This window comes from Ahaetulla prasina, chromosome 1 (assembly GCF_028640845.1).
Source record: "Ahaetulla prasina isolate Xishuangbanna chromosome 1, ASM2864084v1, whole genome shotgun sequence".
Taxonomy (NCBI): Eukaryota; Metazoa; Chordata; class Lepidosauria; order Squamata; family Colubridae; genus Ahaetulla; species Ahaetulla prasina.
In genome coordinates, this window is record NC_080539.1 from 40,796,450 (window position 1) to 40,813,403 (window position 16,954).

A 16,954-nucleotide genomic window follows, 5' to 3' on the forward strand; every position below is an offset into this window, starting at 1 on the left:
TACAATAAGATTCTCATACAAACAAATCAGTTTTATTTTAATTGTAGTTTCTTACTTCTAAAATAGTTGGCTTAGTGAATAGTAAATCTCTGAATGTATCATTCCTTAGTTAAATCTATCCAGTCGTTATTTTTATTTAAATAATAGAATTAGTCAATGGGAAAGTACATGGTTACATACTGATATATTAGTAGAGATACGGCTCAGTTAAGGACTGCTCAATTGTGATTCATGCTCTCATATCCAATTAATTTTAACAAAATCTTAATCTGCAGGTTGAACAGGAATTAGGAAACTAATTAGGAACTGTTTCATCAAAATTCTTTTGAATAATTTATTGCTTATTTGGGAGGAGATCCAATTACATAACTCACTACATAAACTGGATTTTATAAAGATTTAATCCAGTCCATTGTAATATAATTGAAGGTATACTCAATAGATTCTTATAGAAGAAATATAGATTCCCAAATAAGTAAAAACTTAGGAAATTTAATTTTATATAGCATACTAACAGCAGAAATCCACTAATAAATAACTTGTAAGGGACAGATATACAGCTCTATTTGAATAAGGTCAAGACATATTATCAGAAATGTAATATGGGTGACATTGTTTAAGAGTGCTAAATGTGTATCACTTTTAATCCATCAGGCAACAAATAAGCTATTATAAATTTAAGCAATCTCAGATTAAAGATAGCCTCCTACACTGCATATTAGAATAGAATAAAAAGAACAGAAACTGCTACAGACTCATATAAAAAAAGAAAAATGCTACTTCCTAAAAAGAGAACACATCCATTAGAAAACCAACGAAATACATGACCCAGTTTTTCCCAAATGCTTTGTTCATGCATGCAATTACTAAATAAAATTACTAAGCTTCCAAAAGTGAATGAAATCCAAGAATGCCAAGGAAACATTTATTCAAGATGAGGATGAAAAAAAGATAAGCCTGGGGCACAGCAGTGATTTAATAGAAAGAAAAAAATGATTCGCAGATCCATTTATATCACAAAAACTGCACAGAAATATTTTCAGAGAATAGTCTTTCCTTTTAATACACCACTGAATTCAACAAAAGAAGAAATGTAGAATAGTTTGATTTAAATGATTTTGACTCAAGAAACAGCAAAGTAATTTTTGAATGCCACAATAATTTGGAAGCCATGTTGTAGTTGTATAGTCTAAGAAAGGCACAATGATTTTCATTATGTCTCAGTTTGCATCCTCCTTGTACTGTGACTTGGATTCTTTCAAACAGTCCCCCAAACAGTGGGGCAGATTTCAATGAGTTGCCTAAGGAAGGGAGCAGTATATCACAGATCAGTTCCATAATTGTGCAAAGCTTTAAAGACACTATAATTTCTGACACGCTGCTATTCTGGTATTTTTCCCTTTACAATTATTGCTGAAAAACTATTAATGAATGCAGTGTTGTTAGATACTATTTATTGCACAATTCAGTGCTCCATATAAAATGGACAGTAAACCATTGCAAAGCTGTTCATCACTTACATTTCTAGTACTGTATGCTACCTACCTACAGTCACTGTGGGACAACTGGGAGAACAGGCGGCCATTTCCAGTGGCTGGAATTCAAAGTACTTTGTGATTCAGTTCAGTCTCCCAAAATCCAACCGTTTGAGACTATTTTTTAAAAAATAATTGATACCTGGATGGACATGCACTTCTAATGCTATAGGTCCATGATGGTGAACCTATGGCACGCGTAGCCATATCAGTGGGCATGCAATCTCAGCTTCAGGGCGCATGTGTGCGCCAGCTAGCTGATTTTCAGAAGTAGGGAAACAGGCTGTTTCCTGCCTCAAGAGGGCCTGGGTGGTGGTGGGGAAGGCCTGTTTTTCTCTCACACTTGGCTCCAGAGCCTCTCTATGAGTCTGGGGAGGGCAAAAACAGCCTTTCCCACCCCCCAGGCCCTTTGGAGGCCAGAAACGGCCCATTATCCAATTTCCAGTTGGATAGGAAGTGATGTTTTTTACTGTTAGGAGTCTCTGGAGGCTGGGAACAATGAGCCGTTTCTGGCCTCTGAAGGGCCTCTGGAAGGGTGGGGTAGGCCATTTTCGCCCTCCCCAGAGTCAGAGAGGCTCTGGAGCTAGGTGAGAGAGAAAAATGGGCCTACTGGGCCATCATGTGCCAGGAGGGGGGGTCGCACACACATGCGTGGGGGCAGGACGCATAGAATTATGGATGTGGCCACGCGCGCACACGACCCCCCTGCCCCACCCCTCCTGGCACACGATGGCAAAAAGGTTAACCATTACTGCTATAGGTTAAACACTTATTAAGAGTTATGGTAAATTGAAGCACAAAATGTACACTAACAGCACAGGAAAACTATAACCATTTGAAAAGTTGTTTCTTTGACTGTATGAATAAGTGCGTTTTGTTTTCTTGACAACTGTAGAGGGAAAAGGGAATGGTTTTGAAGGACAAGAGGAAGAACTGCTATCAAGGCAATGTTCAAATGAAAATGACCTTAGCCAGGCCAGGAATGTTGTCCTTGTTCAGTGACCACAATTCAGATAGGCAACTCTATCACTGAGTAAAGTAATTGCTAAGTGGAAAATCATATGACTGCAACAATACTTTCCTGTTCCCCACTCCCCCATCCTTTGGAATGCTCAATTTGGAATGGAGATAATTAGCAAGAAAGAAATTAATGTTTATGTTTTATTTATTGGCGAGAAGGCATTACAAGAGAGAAATCAGGCATGCAATGAAGACTACACACTGAAAGTAAGCCATAATCATGCTACATAAACAGCGTAAGGGGGAGGGGAGTGATTTCTGTAGGCAATTTCTCCTGTGTTAAACCTATTTTCCTTTCTCACAGAATGGAGAGATTGGAGAGTGAGGCCTTACAAGAAAGTATGCAGGCACATAATGAGGGATACAGAGGACTGTTTGTGTAGCATGCTTGCAGATGCTGGCACCAGTGCTTTGCTTTTGATGTGTGCCTTGCTTCCCTTGTGTGCCTGTTTATTTTCTTGCAATCCCTTCCTCTCCAATCTTTCTGTTCTGTAAGGGGGGGAAAAAGAAAGACAATAGGTCAAGCATAGGACAATGCATACTGACTGTAATTTCAATGGCTTCCATAATTATTCTCTTGTTATAGAGAATATATATATAACAAGAGAATAATTATGGAAGCCATTGAAATAGAGAAGCACCCCCACAATATGAATAAATGGGATGACACCTCCCACCTACCAGACATCTGGAACCCAGCCTTGGTCAACAAATGATTCCCAGCCATGAAAATTGACCCCGGACCCAGGACAACACACAACGCCACCACCAATCTTCCTCACTAGATTCAAACCCAATCCCATCCCACAGACGAAACACCACCACCATCCAGAAGCCAGACCATGCTGACACCACTGGCTGCTGCGCCCCCCTCCGATCCCCCACAAAGCAGGCTGACACACACCAGGAACACATGACAGGACCTCGGACTCAGAGCCAAACCAGGGCCCGGGATGCTGCATCACAGCCATCTGCTCAAGACATCACATCACAGAACTTCAGAGGCCACAACACCAAAGTTCAGGAACAAAAGACCAGGACCACACCCACACAGGATGCTACTAAACAGCCGACCAATCTGCAAACACCCACTCCATCTACCAATCAGGATGCAACCACAGAGCCAACCAACCCGCTCATAGCAACACTCCCCACCTCGACCACTCTGCAAACACCCACTCCATCTACCAACCAAGATGCAACCACACAGCCAGCCAACCCTCCCCACCAGTATTTATAGAGAGATGGCAGCTCCGACCACTCTTTGCTCGAGAAGCACGAAGCCGAAGACATCAGCCTGAGGATGATGAGTAAGAACTCATCGAAACGTCACCAAGATACTCTCAACCTTACACGGGAAAAGACCCCAAAATGCCAAGACCTAAATATATACATACATACATACATACATACATACATACATACATATGTTTTCTGAGGTTTTCGTGGGTGTTTGTATGTAGGTCTTTGGTTATTCGGGTTTTGTCCCGTGTAAAATTTTACACGGGAGAAAACCCGAATAACCAATGCGCCTTTGCCGGCCACATGACCACAGAGACGTCTTCAGACAGCGCTGGCTCTTCGGCTTTGAAACAGAAATGAGCACCGCCGCCTAGAGTCGGCAACGACTAGCACGTATGTGCGAGGGGAACCTTTACCTTATATCTATCTATCTATCTATCTATCTATCTATCTATCTATCTATCTATCTATCTATCTATCTATCTATCTATCTATCTATTCTCATCCTCAAAATATATGGACAGAAATTGAGTGTCTGATGCTGTTTCCTGCCATTTCATGTTCAGCTTATATATCTGCCAGTATGTCTAGGGCCATAAATTGATTCCTGATACAGCATATGAATGGAGGTCTCATACAAGAATGTGGGATAATTGATGTGATCATTATCTCTCTTTCTATATTGGTCAACAGTATGTTTTTTTTTTAAAAAACCTCCTGGAACAGCAACAAAGAATACTTGTATTATATAAAATATAAACAACTATCGATGCAACATGATAGTATTCTTACCTGGTCACAGCCAGCTTTTCTCCTTTTTTCCAGTCCCACAGTACAATGGTATGATTGTCGTCTAGTCCAATCGAAGCTAAGCATTTCCCATCAGCTGTACAAAACCAATTCATAGTTCATCATGAGATATCATGTGACAAATATAATATTCATTGCAAATTTCTATATTATGGTGCCAGGAATAAGGAAGTTGGATGTTCTACAATAATCAGACTTCACCATGACTTAATTTGTACTTATTTCTTCCTCCTTCTCCTAACTATAATTATTCTAGGAAAGGACTTAGCAGTTCCCAAATTTTTCATAGTTCGAGAGCCAGTTTGAAAACATTATGGCTTCCATTGGCAGTTCTGCCCATTCATAAAATGGCTGTGATGGAGGTATAACCAATTTACACGGACACACACAAGATTTAGGTAAGAAAACAAATCAAGGAATAGTGCCACAGATATGAAGTTAAGAACCCCACAGTAGTAAGCTTGATATATTCGAAAGTGATGGTGGTGTTATGTTTTGTGACAGAGGCTAGCTATTACCTGTTTGATGCTTCTATGTATGCTTCTTACAAGTGAAAATCAGGAAAAGTACCAATAGTTTTAAATTTAAAAATGTGACCTATGGACAGGACACAACAAGCGTTGTTGCATGATTACTAGGTAGAATTTGTCTGGGAAGCTACAGTAGCTTCATGCACCTGAAGAAAAAGGCGAGATTCTGCTTGCTATTCCAGAAAAAAAAGTTTTACTTTGAATATTTTGAAATGCTATCTTGGAAGAGGAGAGGAGGAGGGTATGATCTTTTACAGACAAAAATTATTTGAGTTACCATATATCTAAATAACATCAGCGTTCATTACACAGCAGCTCACCTGAAAAGTCAAGTGCACATATTCCCCTTTGGTGCTGGCCTCTTAGCAGTGACAAACATTTGAGCATCTGTATATCCCAAATGTGAATAGCAGGATCTCTCCCAACCTAAATAAGAGCAATTATTTTAGTTGCCAATAAATAAAAACCCAATGCAATGAGTACTTTCAGTCAAAAGAGCTTTTGTTCATAAGCAGGGGTCTAAAATCATTCTGAAAAAAGGCAATTCAGATCTTTTGAAGATGTGAGGGGACTCTAAGAATGAAAATTAGAGTTGGAGATTTGCTGCTTAATTTCTCAACCTTAATTTCATCTTAAAAAACAGAGAAAAATTGCTTGACATCACCAATTCTACTGAAGGCACTATCCAAATTCTTGCCCATCTTTCTATAACTAAACAAAATTGAGTCTGTATCTGGCCAGCAATGGATTTTAAGATTCGCTGAACTGCATTACTGTATTTTATTTCAAAAATTTTCTATTTTTTCATTTATTGAAACCACATAAATTATATTTTCCCTATTATATGGTTGAATTGTCTCACTATCACAAAAATATCTAAAATATTTTTAGTTCATTTGAATCAGAACAGACACTAAAAAATCTGAACATTTTTTAAATATATAGAAAACTTGGAACTTCGTCGCCTTCGACAAGATCTGGGTTTAGCATATAAAATCATCCGTTGTAATGTCCTTCCTGTCAATGACTTTTTTAGTTTCAATAACAATATCACAAGAGCTAACAACAGATTTAAACTCAATGTCAACCGCTCCAGTTTAGATTGCAGAAAACACGATTTCTGTAACAGAATTGTATATGCTTGGAATGCATTACCTGACTCTGTGGTTTCTTCTCATAACCCCAAAGGCTTTACTCAAAAACTGTCCACGGTTGACCTCACCACTTTCCTAAGAGGACTCTAAGGGGCGTGCATAAGAGCACAAACGTGCCTACCGTTCCTGTCCTACTGTTTCTTCCCCTATGTATATATAGGTTTTTAGTACCTCGTTTCTCCTCATATATACGTTCATATATTATATAACCCTTTATGCAACGCTTGTATATATATATTGTTATATTGTTATGACAAATAAATAAATAAATAAATATGCCATAGCTATGTTACCTCTAACAGAACAAAGTTAGTCCTGGGATATAAAACAGTAGGAAAATCCTAGCGCTATAGCCTAGACTAAGAAATAATTCCAAATCACACCTGCATTCTTGTTAAAAAATAAGTATAGATATATCCATAAAATCACTTGCAATTGAATGTGATTGAAAAGAGCCTTTATATATTGACTCCTAAAAATTTTATGACACCTGTTTTGAATATATTTTGTTTTTTCATATATTATTTTAACAACCTCACAATATTTAAATATTAATATGCTTATCCACAGTCTATCTGGCTATGTAGAGATTCAAACTGGAAAATTTAATTTAGGCATTCTCTAGATTCAGGATGTATTCACTCTAGAGATGAATAGGGAAGAGGGCAAAATTGGTAGCTACAAATTATCTACAACACAGCACCGCTAGAAAATAAGAAAATGCAATTTGTGAATACTGTTTTGTATTTCTGCATTCTGTATTTTTGGCATTCATTATTCTTTAATCTTTGTTTACAACCCATCCCAAGGTTAAGTGAATTGCTTGTAAATCACTATTAATCTAGCTAATTGAACTACAGTCCACAAAACTTGGATTGTTATAAACATGTGCCAAACATTTCATTTCCTGGATTGTTTTTCACCTACTCACCTCTGCTTTTTGGCAGTTGAGATGTTAGGCTTTCTTTTTATCTATAATATAAACTAATATATATAATATAAACTATAATATAGTTTAATACTCCTTTGAGATGAAGAGAACATTCTATAATATTTTACTGTAGAACCCATTCATAAAGCACTGAGATATATTATTCTTAAACAAGTGGATTTATTTTTTAATTTGAAAAAAAATTGCTAGCATGAATACTTTGAGAAAATCTGTAATTTTTAACATTGATTTGCCATTGATCATGTTTCTTGCATACTCACCTGTCCAGTAGCAACATAATCTTTCATAGGATGGATAGCAAGGCTGAGAATGTCATCATCATGACCAAGATATAGTCTTTGGGTGTGCTGCTGTCTATTATACACCACAGCAACAGCAGCAATATGATAGACCACTTCTCCAGTTTGTGTGTAGAATAAATTATTTCGACAATCATAGCCTCTATAACTGAAATCAATAGAAAAAAAATCAAAAGGTAAATAGTCGAGGGAGCAAAGGATCATGTACCATGATCCTAGTGTTATCATTTATACTGAATCATATTTTGCTGAAATTAATAGGGGTTATTTCTAATCAATATTTATTTATTTATCAAGAAATTAGATGGCCAAGTCACTCACAGTGACTCCAAGCAGCTTTCAGAAGTATTTCAAATACAAAACCCGATAAACCCTCATTCCCTTGGTGACAACAATCAAACAAGCCACTTGATGCACTCTGTATCACCCTGGGGTTCCCAGGCCTGCTGGCAAAACCATGTCTTCAGTGCCTTTCAAAAGAGTACCCATTTTACTTTTTCAGGGATGATGTTCCCTATATTATGACTGTGATGGCAAACCTATGGCACATGTTCCCAAAGTGGCACGTGAAGCCATGTCGCCCAGCACATGCCTTACCTGTTTGTCTTCCGGGTTTCTGGCAGGCATGCGCATGTGACGATTAGCTGTCCGTGTGCGCAGCTGTGCTGAAAACTAGTGCGCAAATGTGCGCCGGCCAGCTGATTGCCGGGTGTGCATGCGCACCAGAACCCAGAAATTTGGCTTTTCTGGAGTGCAATCCCTTTACGCGTGTGGCAGGGCCAAAAAATGGCTTCCACATGCCTGCCGGCCAGCTGGCCATCAAACACACATGCGCACTAGAACCTGGAAGTTTGGCTTTTCCAGAGCACGGCCCCAACTAGAGCGCATGTGCATGTGATGTTACTGTGCAACCTTTTTGGCACTCAGTGCTGAAAAATTTCACCATCACTGTATTAGGATATAAATTATTATATATTATGATATTATCTCTAAGATAGCAGAATACCATACTTGGTGTTTGAATATTTATACTGATTTAAATATAAACTGAATTTATTTCACTTTATATTTAAATCAATAATTCAGTAAAGTTAATATGGTCTGTATTTTTTGTATTAAAATATATTAGCTATATATTTTTATGCTGTTCTATCAATTTTAGTCTTTAGATAGTATCTAAAATTCTAGCTGACAAGAGGTGACAAATAAATCCCAGCACTAAAATAAAAGAATAAGAGAAATAAAGAAATAGTGGTCAAAGACCAAAATAACAATGACTTTGTATAAGATTACTACCATCCTTATGCATATAGGAAATGGGCAGACTTGGAAAGATTGTAATATTTAAAGACTATAATGGCAAAGATGTATAATCATTCCATTAAAATGAGGAAACAAATCTTAATGAGATGGGGAGAACCTCAAATACAGCTTAGTTTTTTAAAAAAGGAACATTCTAAGGAAATGTAGAATATTGGGTGGCTACTGTTGGACAGTGAACAAAGAGGATTGGGAGAAAATATGTAGCTGGCTGATGCCACAACAGATGAACACTGTGTTAACAGATTAACTCTGTGTTAACAGATGGCAGAGAATATGAACAGAAAAATCAGTGTTCCTTGGTTTATAATAATCAACAAGGTTTTATACCAGGCTTAATTTATACATCTTTCTCTCATCCCTGCATTCCCAAGCAGGCACAAAAATTAGAGAAGTAACTTTATCATAGAGAATTAGGAAGCCATGTTCACAATGATGATTTGCACGTATCAGCATGCAGAAAACTTGCCTGATTTACAGGACTCTGTAGGTTCAAATCCTGCAACTCTTCCTCCCTCCTTTTTGAGTTAATCAATTTTTGCTGCTCTGTTTTCAGCTCTGAAGCGTCATCTATCCTTTGATCACTAAATAGTTTTCTCCAATGTAAGAATCAGAATGTCTCACTTTACCCATTTTAATTCTTAACTCCATGCATAGACTTTAAATGTAAAGGCTATTTTTGTTTAAGAATGGATTTTCTTTTTCTGTGACTAAAGTACTGAAAGAGTTACTGTTGAAAGTATATTATACCCATGTATAAATTGCAGCTTTAAACTGTCATCAGGCGCTCTCTCTCTCTTAAGGAAGGGCACCGAGTGGCTTTTCTCTTTACGTTGTTGTTTCAGTTGAGGTAGATCTTCTTTGTAAACCTGCAAAAAACAGAAAAGAAATATTTTAATTATAAACTTTTAATCAAGTAATTCCAGTTGCTTCTTATTGTTTGCTTATTGTTAGCACAAATATGTTGCAATAGTCATTATACAAATAATTTCATTATTTAAATTACATCGACTGTATTTATTTAACGTATTTCTCTGCCCATTGACAATGCTGAATAAATGTGCACTGCAGGGAGCAGAATAAATCTGCCTATAACCATAGGACTAAGCAGTGTGGATATATGAGTAAAAAGGATGTAAACAAGTTGGAGACTATAACATTATAACCAAAGCCGTATATTTTTTGCATGGATGATACACACTTAAAAAGGACAAGGCCTCAATTGCAATATTGTAAATACTATTTTGGCTGTTCTAACTTCCCTACAGATGCCACTTAACCAACAAGTGTATTTTTTTCCAGATATTCATTTTAAGTATGATGCAATGGCATTTCAACTGTTCCTGATCTAATGATCTAATATTGCAATGTTACTCACCTGTCGAACATAATTGATTTGAGCTTCTTGCTCAATATCTGAATCTAATTCTGGCACATCCGATAAATCAGAATCTGATTCTTCACTGTATGAATCTATGCCACATTCTGCAGAAGGGATGGAAAAATATTAATCAGTTAGTGATTAGGAAAGATATGTAAAATCTCAGTCCTGACATGTTAAAACATTGGCAAAAGACCTTGGACATACTGAACATTTCTGACTTGACAGTAAATAAGCATATTCTCTTTTCAGTGATCCTTTCCATAAATTTCCAAGTTGAGAGTAGAGATTAAAATAAAAGGGAATGTATGTGTTAGATTTCAATACAGGTAGTCCTTGACTTACAACAGTTCATTTAGTGACCGTTCAAAGTTACAACGGCACTGAAAAAGTGACTTATGACCGTTTATCATGCTTATGACCATTCCAGCACCATCATGGTCATGTGATCAAAATACAGTTGGCAACTGATTCATATTTATGACAGTTGCTGTGTCTGCATCAAGTGATCATCTTGTGTGACCTTCTGACAAGTAAAGTCAAGGGGGGAGCCAGGTTCGCTTAACAATCATGCTACAAGCTTAACAACTGCAATTTTATCACTTAACAATTGTCATAAAATGGGGAAAAACCCACTTAATAACTGTCTCGCTTAGCAATACAAATTGCAGACTCAATTATGGTTGCAAGTCAAGGACTATATGTATTCTGGAGGATTATTTATTAAAATTTACATTTAACTTATTAGGATCTTTTAGTTCAATTGTATTTCAACCTTCTTAAAGTCTTACCTATACGGGCTGCTTCAAGGATACCAGTTGTTACACCTTCTGGAATAAACCGCCATTGAAAAACAGAATGATCTGCACCTCCTGTACTGATTACCCATTGGAAGTCATGTGACCAGCGGACATTTGTAACGTGAGCAGAATGGCCAACATATTTTCTGAATTTTGCACCTAAAATTAAAAAAATAAAGATAACTGAAGCCAAATCTGACTAAAAAGTCACCATAAAGAAGCAAGACATACATGCAACACATACACAGATGTGCGTGAAAGTTATTGCAAATTTTATAAAATCACTTTTTACTATACTCCAAATGAAATTTCAAAACATGATGCAAATGATCCATATATACAGAAATGTTCTTTATTTCCCAGTGGTTAGTAGTTTGGGTAAAACACATATTTAGTCACCTTTGTTACTTAATTTTTCTTCATCTGTTGAACAATAGATTTATATCAATACTAATTCAAAAACACTATGTGGATCATTATTACTATTCTATAGGTAACAGATCTATGGGTGCTTAGATCTGGCCCATGGGGCTGCCCTGGAAACAGCAAAGGACTGGCCCTTGGTGCCTCTTCCAGGGAAAACAGAGCTCACAAGGGCTGCGTGCAGCCCTCTCGGGCTACATTTTAGCTGGCAGAGGGTTGGAGGAGGCCGTCACAGCCGAAAACGAAGCTCAGGAGCCTGTTTTCACTGGCAGAGTGCTCAGACCACCAAAGGCACCCCCGACAGGAGTGACGTTGAGCTGACCATGCCCCTCCCCCGGACCACCACCATCCCGAGGTCAAACACAACCCTGATGCGCCCCTAAATTCATGAATAACTTAAATAAATTAAAGTAATATATACCTCAGCCACTGAAAAAACATCAAACAATCCACAATACAAATAAAGGAAGACATTATATATACACAGCACAATGTCTTACCTTTTTTAAGACATGGAAATCTGAATAATTTAACTAATCCAAAATCATCTCCAGTCGCTAAAACTGCATTATTATAATTCCCATCTACAGAATTAATATCTGTAACATCACTGTACTTTGGCCAGATTCCATTTACTTCTGATCCTATCACACAGGTCCATGAGGCCCAACAAATTCCTTTGATCTCATCTTTGTTTGCCAAATGTTTTCCAGCTGAAATAAATTTAAATTAATAAGCTATTTAATTATATTGTTTCAGAAGCAGCTGAACACAAAATTTAAAGCTTTTCCAACTTCTTACCTTCGGCCTTTCCCCATTGCTGAGTTGGAGTGCTATCCACTCATCTTTAAACGCATAACAAATCCACCAAAATTTGTTGAACCTATTGCTGATCCCTTTCACAAGTGATTGTTTCAAGCTACTACAAATAAAGATGATACCTGACTTCCCTCCAAGATAATTGATGACAAGGTTAACAAATTTTATATACTTTAACATCTGTACCATTGGACAATGAAAAAATAAAAGGTAGAGACAGAGTAAGTGTTGAGAAAAATGAGTTGAATCATTATCTGAATAGAACAGAACAGAATAACAGAGTTGGAAGGGATCTTGGAGGTCTTCTAGTCCAACCTCCTGCTCAAGCAAGAAGCCTGTACCATTTCACAGAAATGGTTATCCAATCTCTTCCTTAAAAAAAAATCTGTATCAAGAAGTCTGCAGGGAAGCAGATAAAAGTCCAACTACAGTGAATTGGGTTTAAGTCTCTAAGAGAGAAAAACCTCTGTCGTAACAATCATGAGACAATGAGAACTTCTTGGTAACCACTATTACTATTGTGAGAAAAAAAAAACCGCTCCATCAAAAATCTTATACAATCTCCCTTTGGTATATAAATAAAACCCAGAATGGGGATTAGGTTACAATTTTGTTTTGTAGATGAGATTTGATTAAAAAAGATCTCAATGAGTCTGGAAAAGGAATTTGATCTCTAACTTCATTAGGTATTTATACATTTCATCATCTTTCACTTGCAGATGAAGTCTCTCCCATCTTTTCCCCTTATAGTATTTGTAACAGCAAATCATTTGATTTACAATACAATAAAATTAAATTTTTACAATAAATTAATAATTCATTTATGTATGTTGTTTTGATGCCCAACATTTATTTTTACAGAACTTTTAAGTTTTGCCTCATAAATCCTTATTTCCGTGCCCAATAACATGCAATCTATGGGGGAAAGTTTAAATATGACAGCTCTTTTCTTGACTGAAAATGATACACTTTACTATTTCTCCCTCTCCCTCCCTCCCTTCAAGGTTTGTATATATTTTTAGTTTTAAATATCCCTATTTCTAATGCTGGTATTTTCTAATTTGAAATGTGTATACACACACACACTGTACAATACAAATCACCCATAGTACCAGAGATGAGAAGTGATATAAATTTGATTAATAAATAAATACATTTTATTTGTAGTAGTTGCAGTGGTTCACCTCCTTCCTCAATGGTCAGTCCCAGTGCATGTTGACAAGAGGGAAGAGATCGCATCTACTTGTGTGGGGTACCTCAGTGTGTAATGCTTTCACCACTACCCCTTTTTAAACATCTACATGAAACTGCTGGGTGAAGTTAGTTCAGGGTTCAGTATTATTAATAATCAATTGTGCATTTCAAACTTGGGCTGCATAAGTGAAGCTGGAGGCCTAGATAGGAAGAAACACTTCAGCTAGGATCCCAAGAAGATTGAGTTGTATGTCTGTTTGGGGCCTCTGGGTTGAGGATATTGTCATCTTTGGACTGGGACGGGGTTGCATTTCCCCATTTAAGACTAGTGTGCAACTTAGAGGTTCTACTAGACTCGCAGTTATTGTTTGAAGAGATGATAGCTGTGGTCAGGAGGGTCTTTATGTAGGTTCACCTTGTGTGTCAGTTGTACCCTCTTCTCAACCATGAGGTTCTTCAGATGATTGCTTATCTGCTAGTCACCTCACAATTGGACTATGACAATACATTCTACATGGGGCTGCTCTTGAATGCCATCTAACTACAGCTGGTTTAAAAGCAAGGGTACAGATAGGAACAGTTACTCCTCACTATGCTCATGAGTCATTGCTGCTAAACAAACTGCATTAGTTATTGTCTGGCTTATGGCTGCAATTCAAGATGCTGATCCAAACCTATAAAATCCTTAATGGCATAGAGCCTAATTATTTGAGGAATTGTCTGTTTCCCATTATTCCTGCTCATCGGACCAAGTTAGTGCACACCGTGTCCCTTCTACAATGTCATCATGTGCAATTGAGGAAGTGTGCCTTCTCTGTCATGGCCTTTTTTTCTCTAACACAACCTCCAACCAGAGCTACATATATAACTCCATTATATCAAATGTAATTCAGATGAGGCAGTTACATTTATGTTAATTTTATCATAATTTTATGATATGCTAATTTGTCTTACTGGTATAATGAAACATTAAGGAAAATTATAGAAATTGCCATTTGCCTAATGATAACTGATATCATAGCATAACTGATAAATGGTGCTTTAAAATGAGGTTTCATTGTACTGTACTATTACATTGCATAAAAATGTAATGCTATTACTTGATACTGTTATTCTAAATTCTAATAAATTCTAATATTAGCTATTCTAGTTTTCATAGTCAAATCTATTTTCCATTGTTATGCCCATCAGTTCCAATAAATTTCAAAAACAAGGAATTCAGTAATTATTTCTAACTTTAGTAAGTGTTACTATATTTCTTTACATCAATATGCAACGATGTAAACTTTAGCATAATTTTAAATGTTAAATTTTAAAATTTAAATTTTTAATTGTAAACATAGTAATGTACAACTTTAAAATTAAGAAAATTTATATACAGTGGTGAAACATGATTTTTAGCTAATCTATTTTGGCTAAGTTTTGTATTTACCTCACACACACACACACACACACACACATCCCTATTCATCTACGGAGGTTAAAGGGATATATATGTTCCCACATGCTCTGGTCTAAGTTCCTTCGCTAGCTAGATGATAGATGACAGATAGAGTGTAGGTAGGTAGGTAGGTAGGTAGGTAGGTAGGTAGGTAGGTAGGTACCGTGTTTTCCCCAAAATAAGACCGGGTCTTATATTAATTTTTGCTCCAAAAGACGCATTATGGCTTATTTTCCGGCTAGATCTTATTTGGGGGGAAATACAGTACTAAACACCTCCGTCTGCTGACGATCTTAACTGGGGCTTATTTTTGGGGTAGGGCTTATATTATGATCATCCTGAAAAATCATGTTGAGGCTTATTTTCTGGTTGGGTCTTATTTTGGGGAAAACAGGATAGATAGAGAGGTAGAGGTAGTGGTAGGTTAGTGGAGAATAGTGCTTATTTCAAGTAATTACACAGTCCTAACTCTGAAGTATATTGATTAAACATTTTATGTACTGCTCATTAAAATTAAATGCATGTAATGAAGAAATATTTACTTACATGGCATCCTGTAGAAGAAGTGTGCTCCTGCACCATCATTTGTTTGCAAGAATTTACTGTCTAGAGACCAGTCAATATGAGTGATAAAACTAGAAGACTTGCTGCATTCTCCAGTTTTCTTATACCGCTGAGCAACTGCATAGATATCTACCTGACCATCATTCGAACCCACTGCAAGATAGCAGCCATCTGGTGAAAACTTCATTTCATGAATTACTTCTTTCCGATCTTTTATATGAACAACTTCTGTCATATCTCTGCAAAGAGTGTTGAAAATATTGTTAGCAGTGGATGTGCAAATGAAAAATGATAAAATGGTGGTATGCCATCTTATTATCTACACAGATTCTTGTTGCACAAACATGCTCTTAAAGGGCAATCCAATACATATGTAGTTAAGAGGTCCTATTAACCTCAATAGAATTTGTTCTTCAAAAGTAGTATGTAGAATAATAGCTTTGTAGCAGAATATGATCATATAATTTAGGTATTGCTAACAAATCGGATCTGGTTAGAAAACTATGATTTAATAGGCCAGAATTAAAGCATCTAAGCTAGGGATGCAAAAAGATATACAGTATAAAGATATATAGATTAGGGCTACTCATCATGGTAATTTGGTTTTGTTCTAATTTAAAATTAAGTTATAATTTAGAAAAATTGCATTGGCTTACCATAAACTCTAAGTGATGTATACTTACTAGATCACAATTACTAGATTTATATATTGTGCTTGACTCATGTAATTTTTTTCAGAAAACTTATCCTCAAGCTTTCAAAATACATTTTATCAGACTGTTGTGTCTTATTCAGGCCAAAAACATATAAAACGATTCACAAAAATTGCATTAATATATTTCAGATTTGGTCTGAATTATTTTTTTAAAGGCAGGAGTCAAGCCTACCTTACTCTCAGAACAATAAAAGAGCCGTCTTTCATTCCCAGAGCCAGCTGAGACCCATCAGGGCTGAAAGAGACACTCCGCACAGCTTCTTCCATATTGCACCGGGCAATCAAAGCATGATCAGCAAGACTCCATAAACTTCACAAGAAAGGAAAGAGGAAAGAAGTCTATTAACCACTACAATGTGGCATTTATGTATTGCTTTTTTGGCCAGAGAGACATTACTCCAAACTTTATGTGCATCTCTCCCATTCTATTTTCTGCTTATCACAGAACAGATTAAAGTAAAAAGGGATTGGGTAGTTTGGAGTTTAACATGCGAATGAAATGAGAAATCACCTCATCACCATGTGATTCTATTCTCCATTATTTTTATTAATAACTGGAATAAAGAGGTACAGGGAATGTTTATCAGATTTGAAAATGGCACTAAACTGTACACGTATCTTAAATATTAATCACAGTAATATTAATCACATAATTACTGCATTGGTATTTATTTGTTTGTATGTATTTATATCCCACCTTTGTTCAGGATTTCAAGAAAACATATAGAATTCTACCTCCAATTTTCCTCACAACA

General features: G+C 36.5%; 1 protein-coding gene across 3 annotated transcripts in view; it reads right to left on the bottom strand.

Moving 5' to 3' along the window:
• The window catches only part of EML6 (EMAP like 6), a 119,610-nt gene that overhangs the window by 62,643 nt on the left and 40,013 nt on the right, over window positions 1-16,954 (bottom strand). For all 3 annotated transcript variants that reach the window (XM_058164933.1, XM_058164932.1, XM_058164931.1), the window contains exons 9-17: window positions 16,372-16,509; window positions 15,467-15,723; window positions 11,967-12,179; window positions 11,035-11,202; window positions 10,241-10,347; window positions 9,613-9,731; window positions 7,504-7,690; window positions 5,458-5,563; window positions 4,590-4,683 (exon numbers count right to left, since the gene is read on the bottom strand). In XM_058164933.1, the coding sequence (XP_058020916.1) occupies window positions 4,590-4,683; window positions 5,458-5,563; window positions 7,504-7,690; window positions 9,613-9,731; window positions 10,241-10,347; window positions 11,035-11,202; window positions 11,967-12,179; window positions 15,467-15,723; window positions 16,372-16,509 (1,389 nt within the window). The remainder of the gene's footprint in view (window positions 1-4,589; window positions 4,684-5,457; window positions 5,564-7,503; window positions 7,691-9,612; window positions 9,732-10,240; window positions 10,348-11,034; window positions 11,203-11,966; window positions 12,180-15,466; window positions 15,724-16,371; window positions 16,510-16,954) is intronic.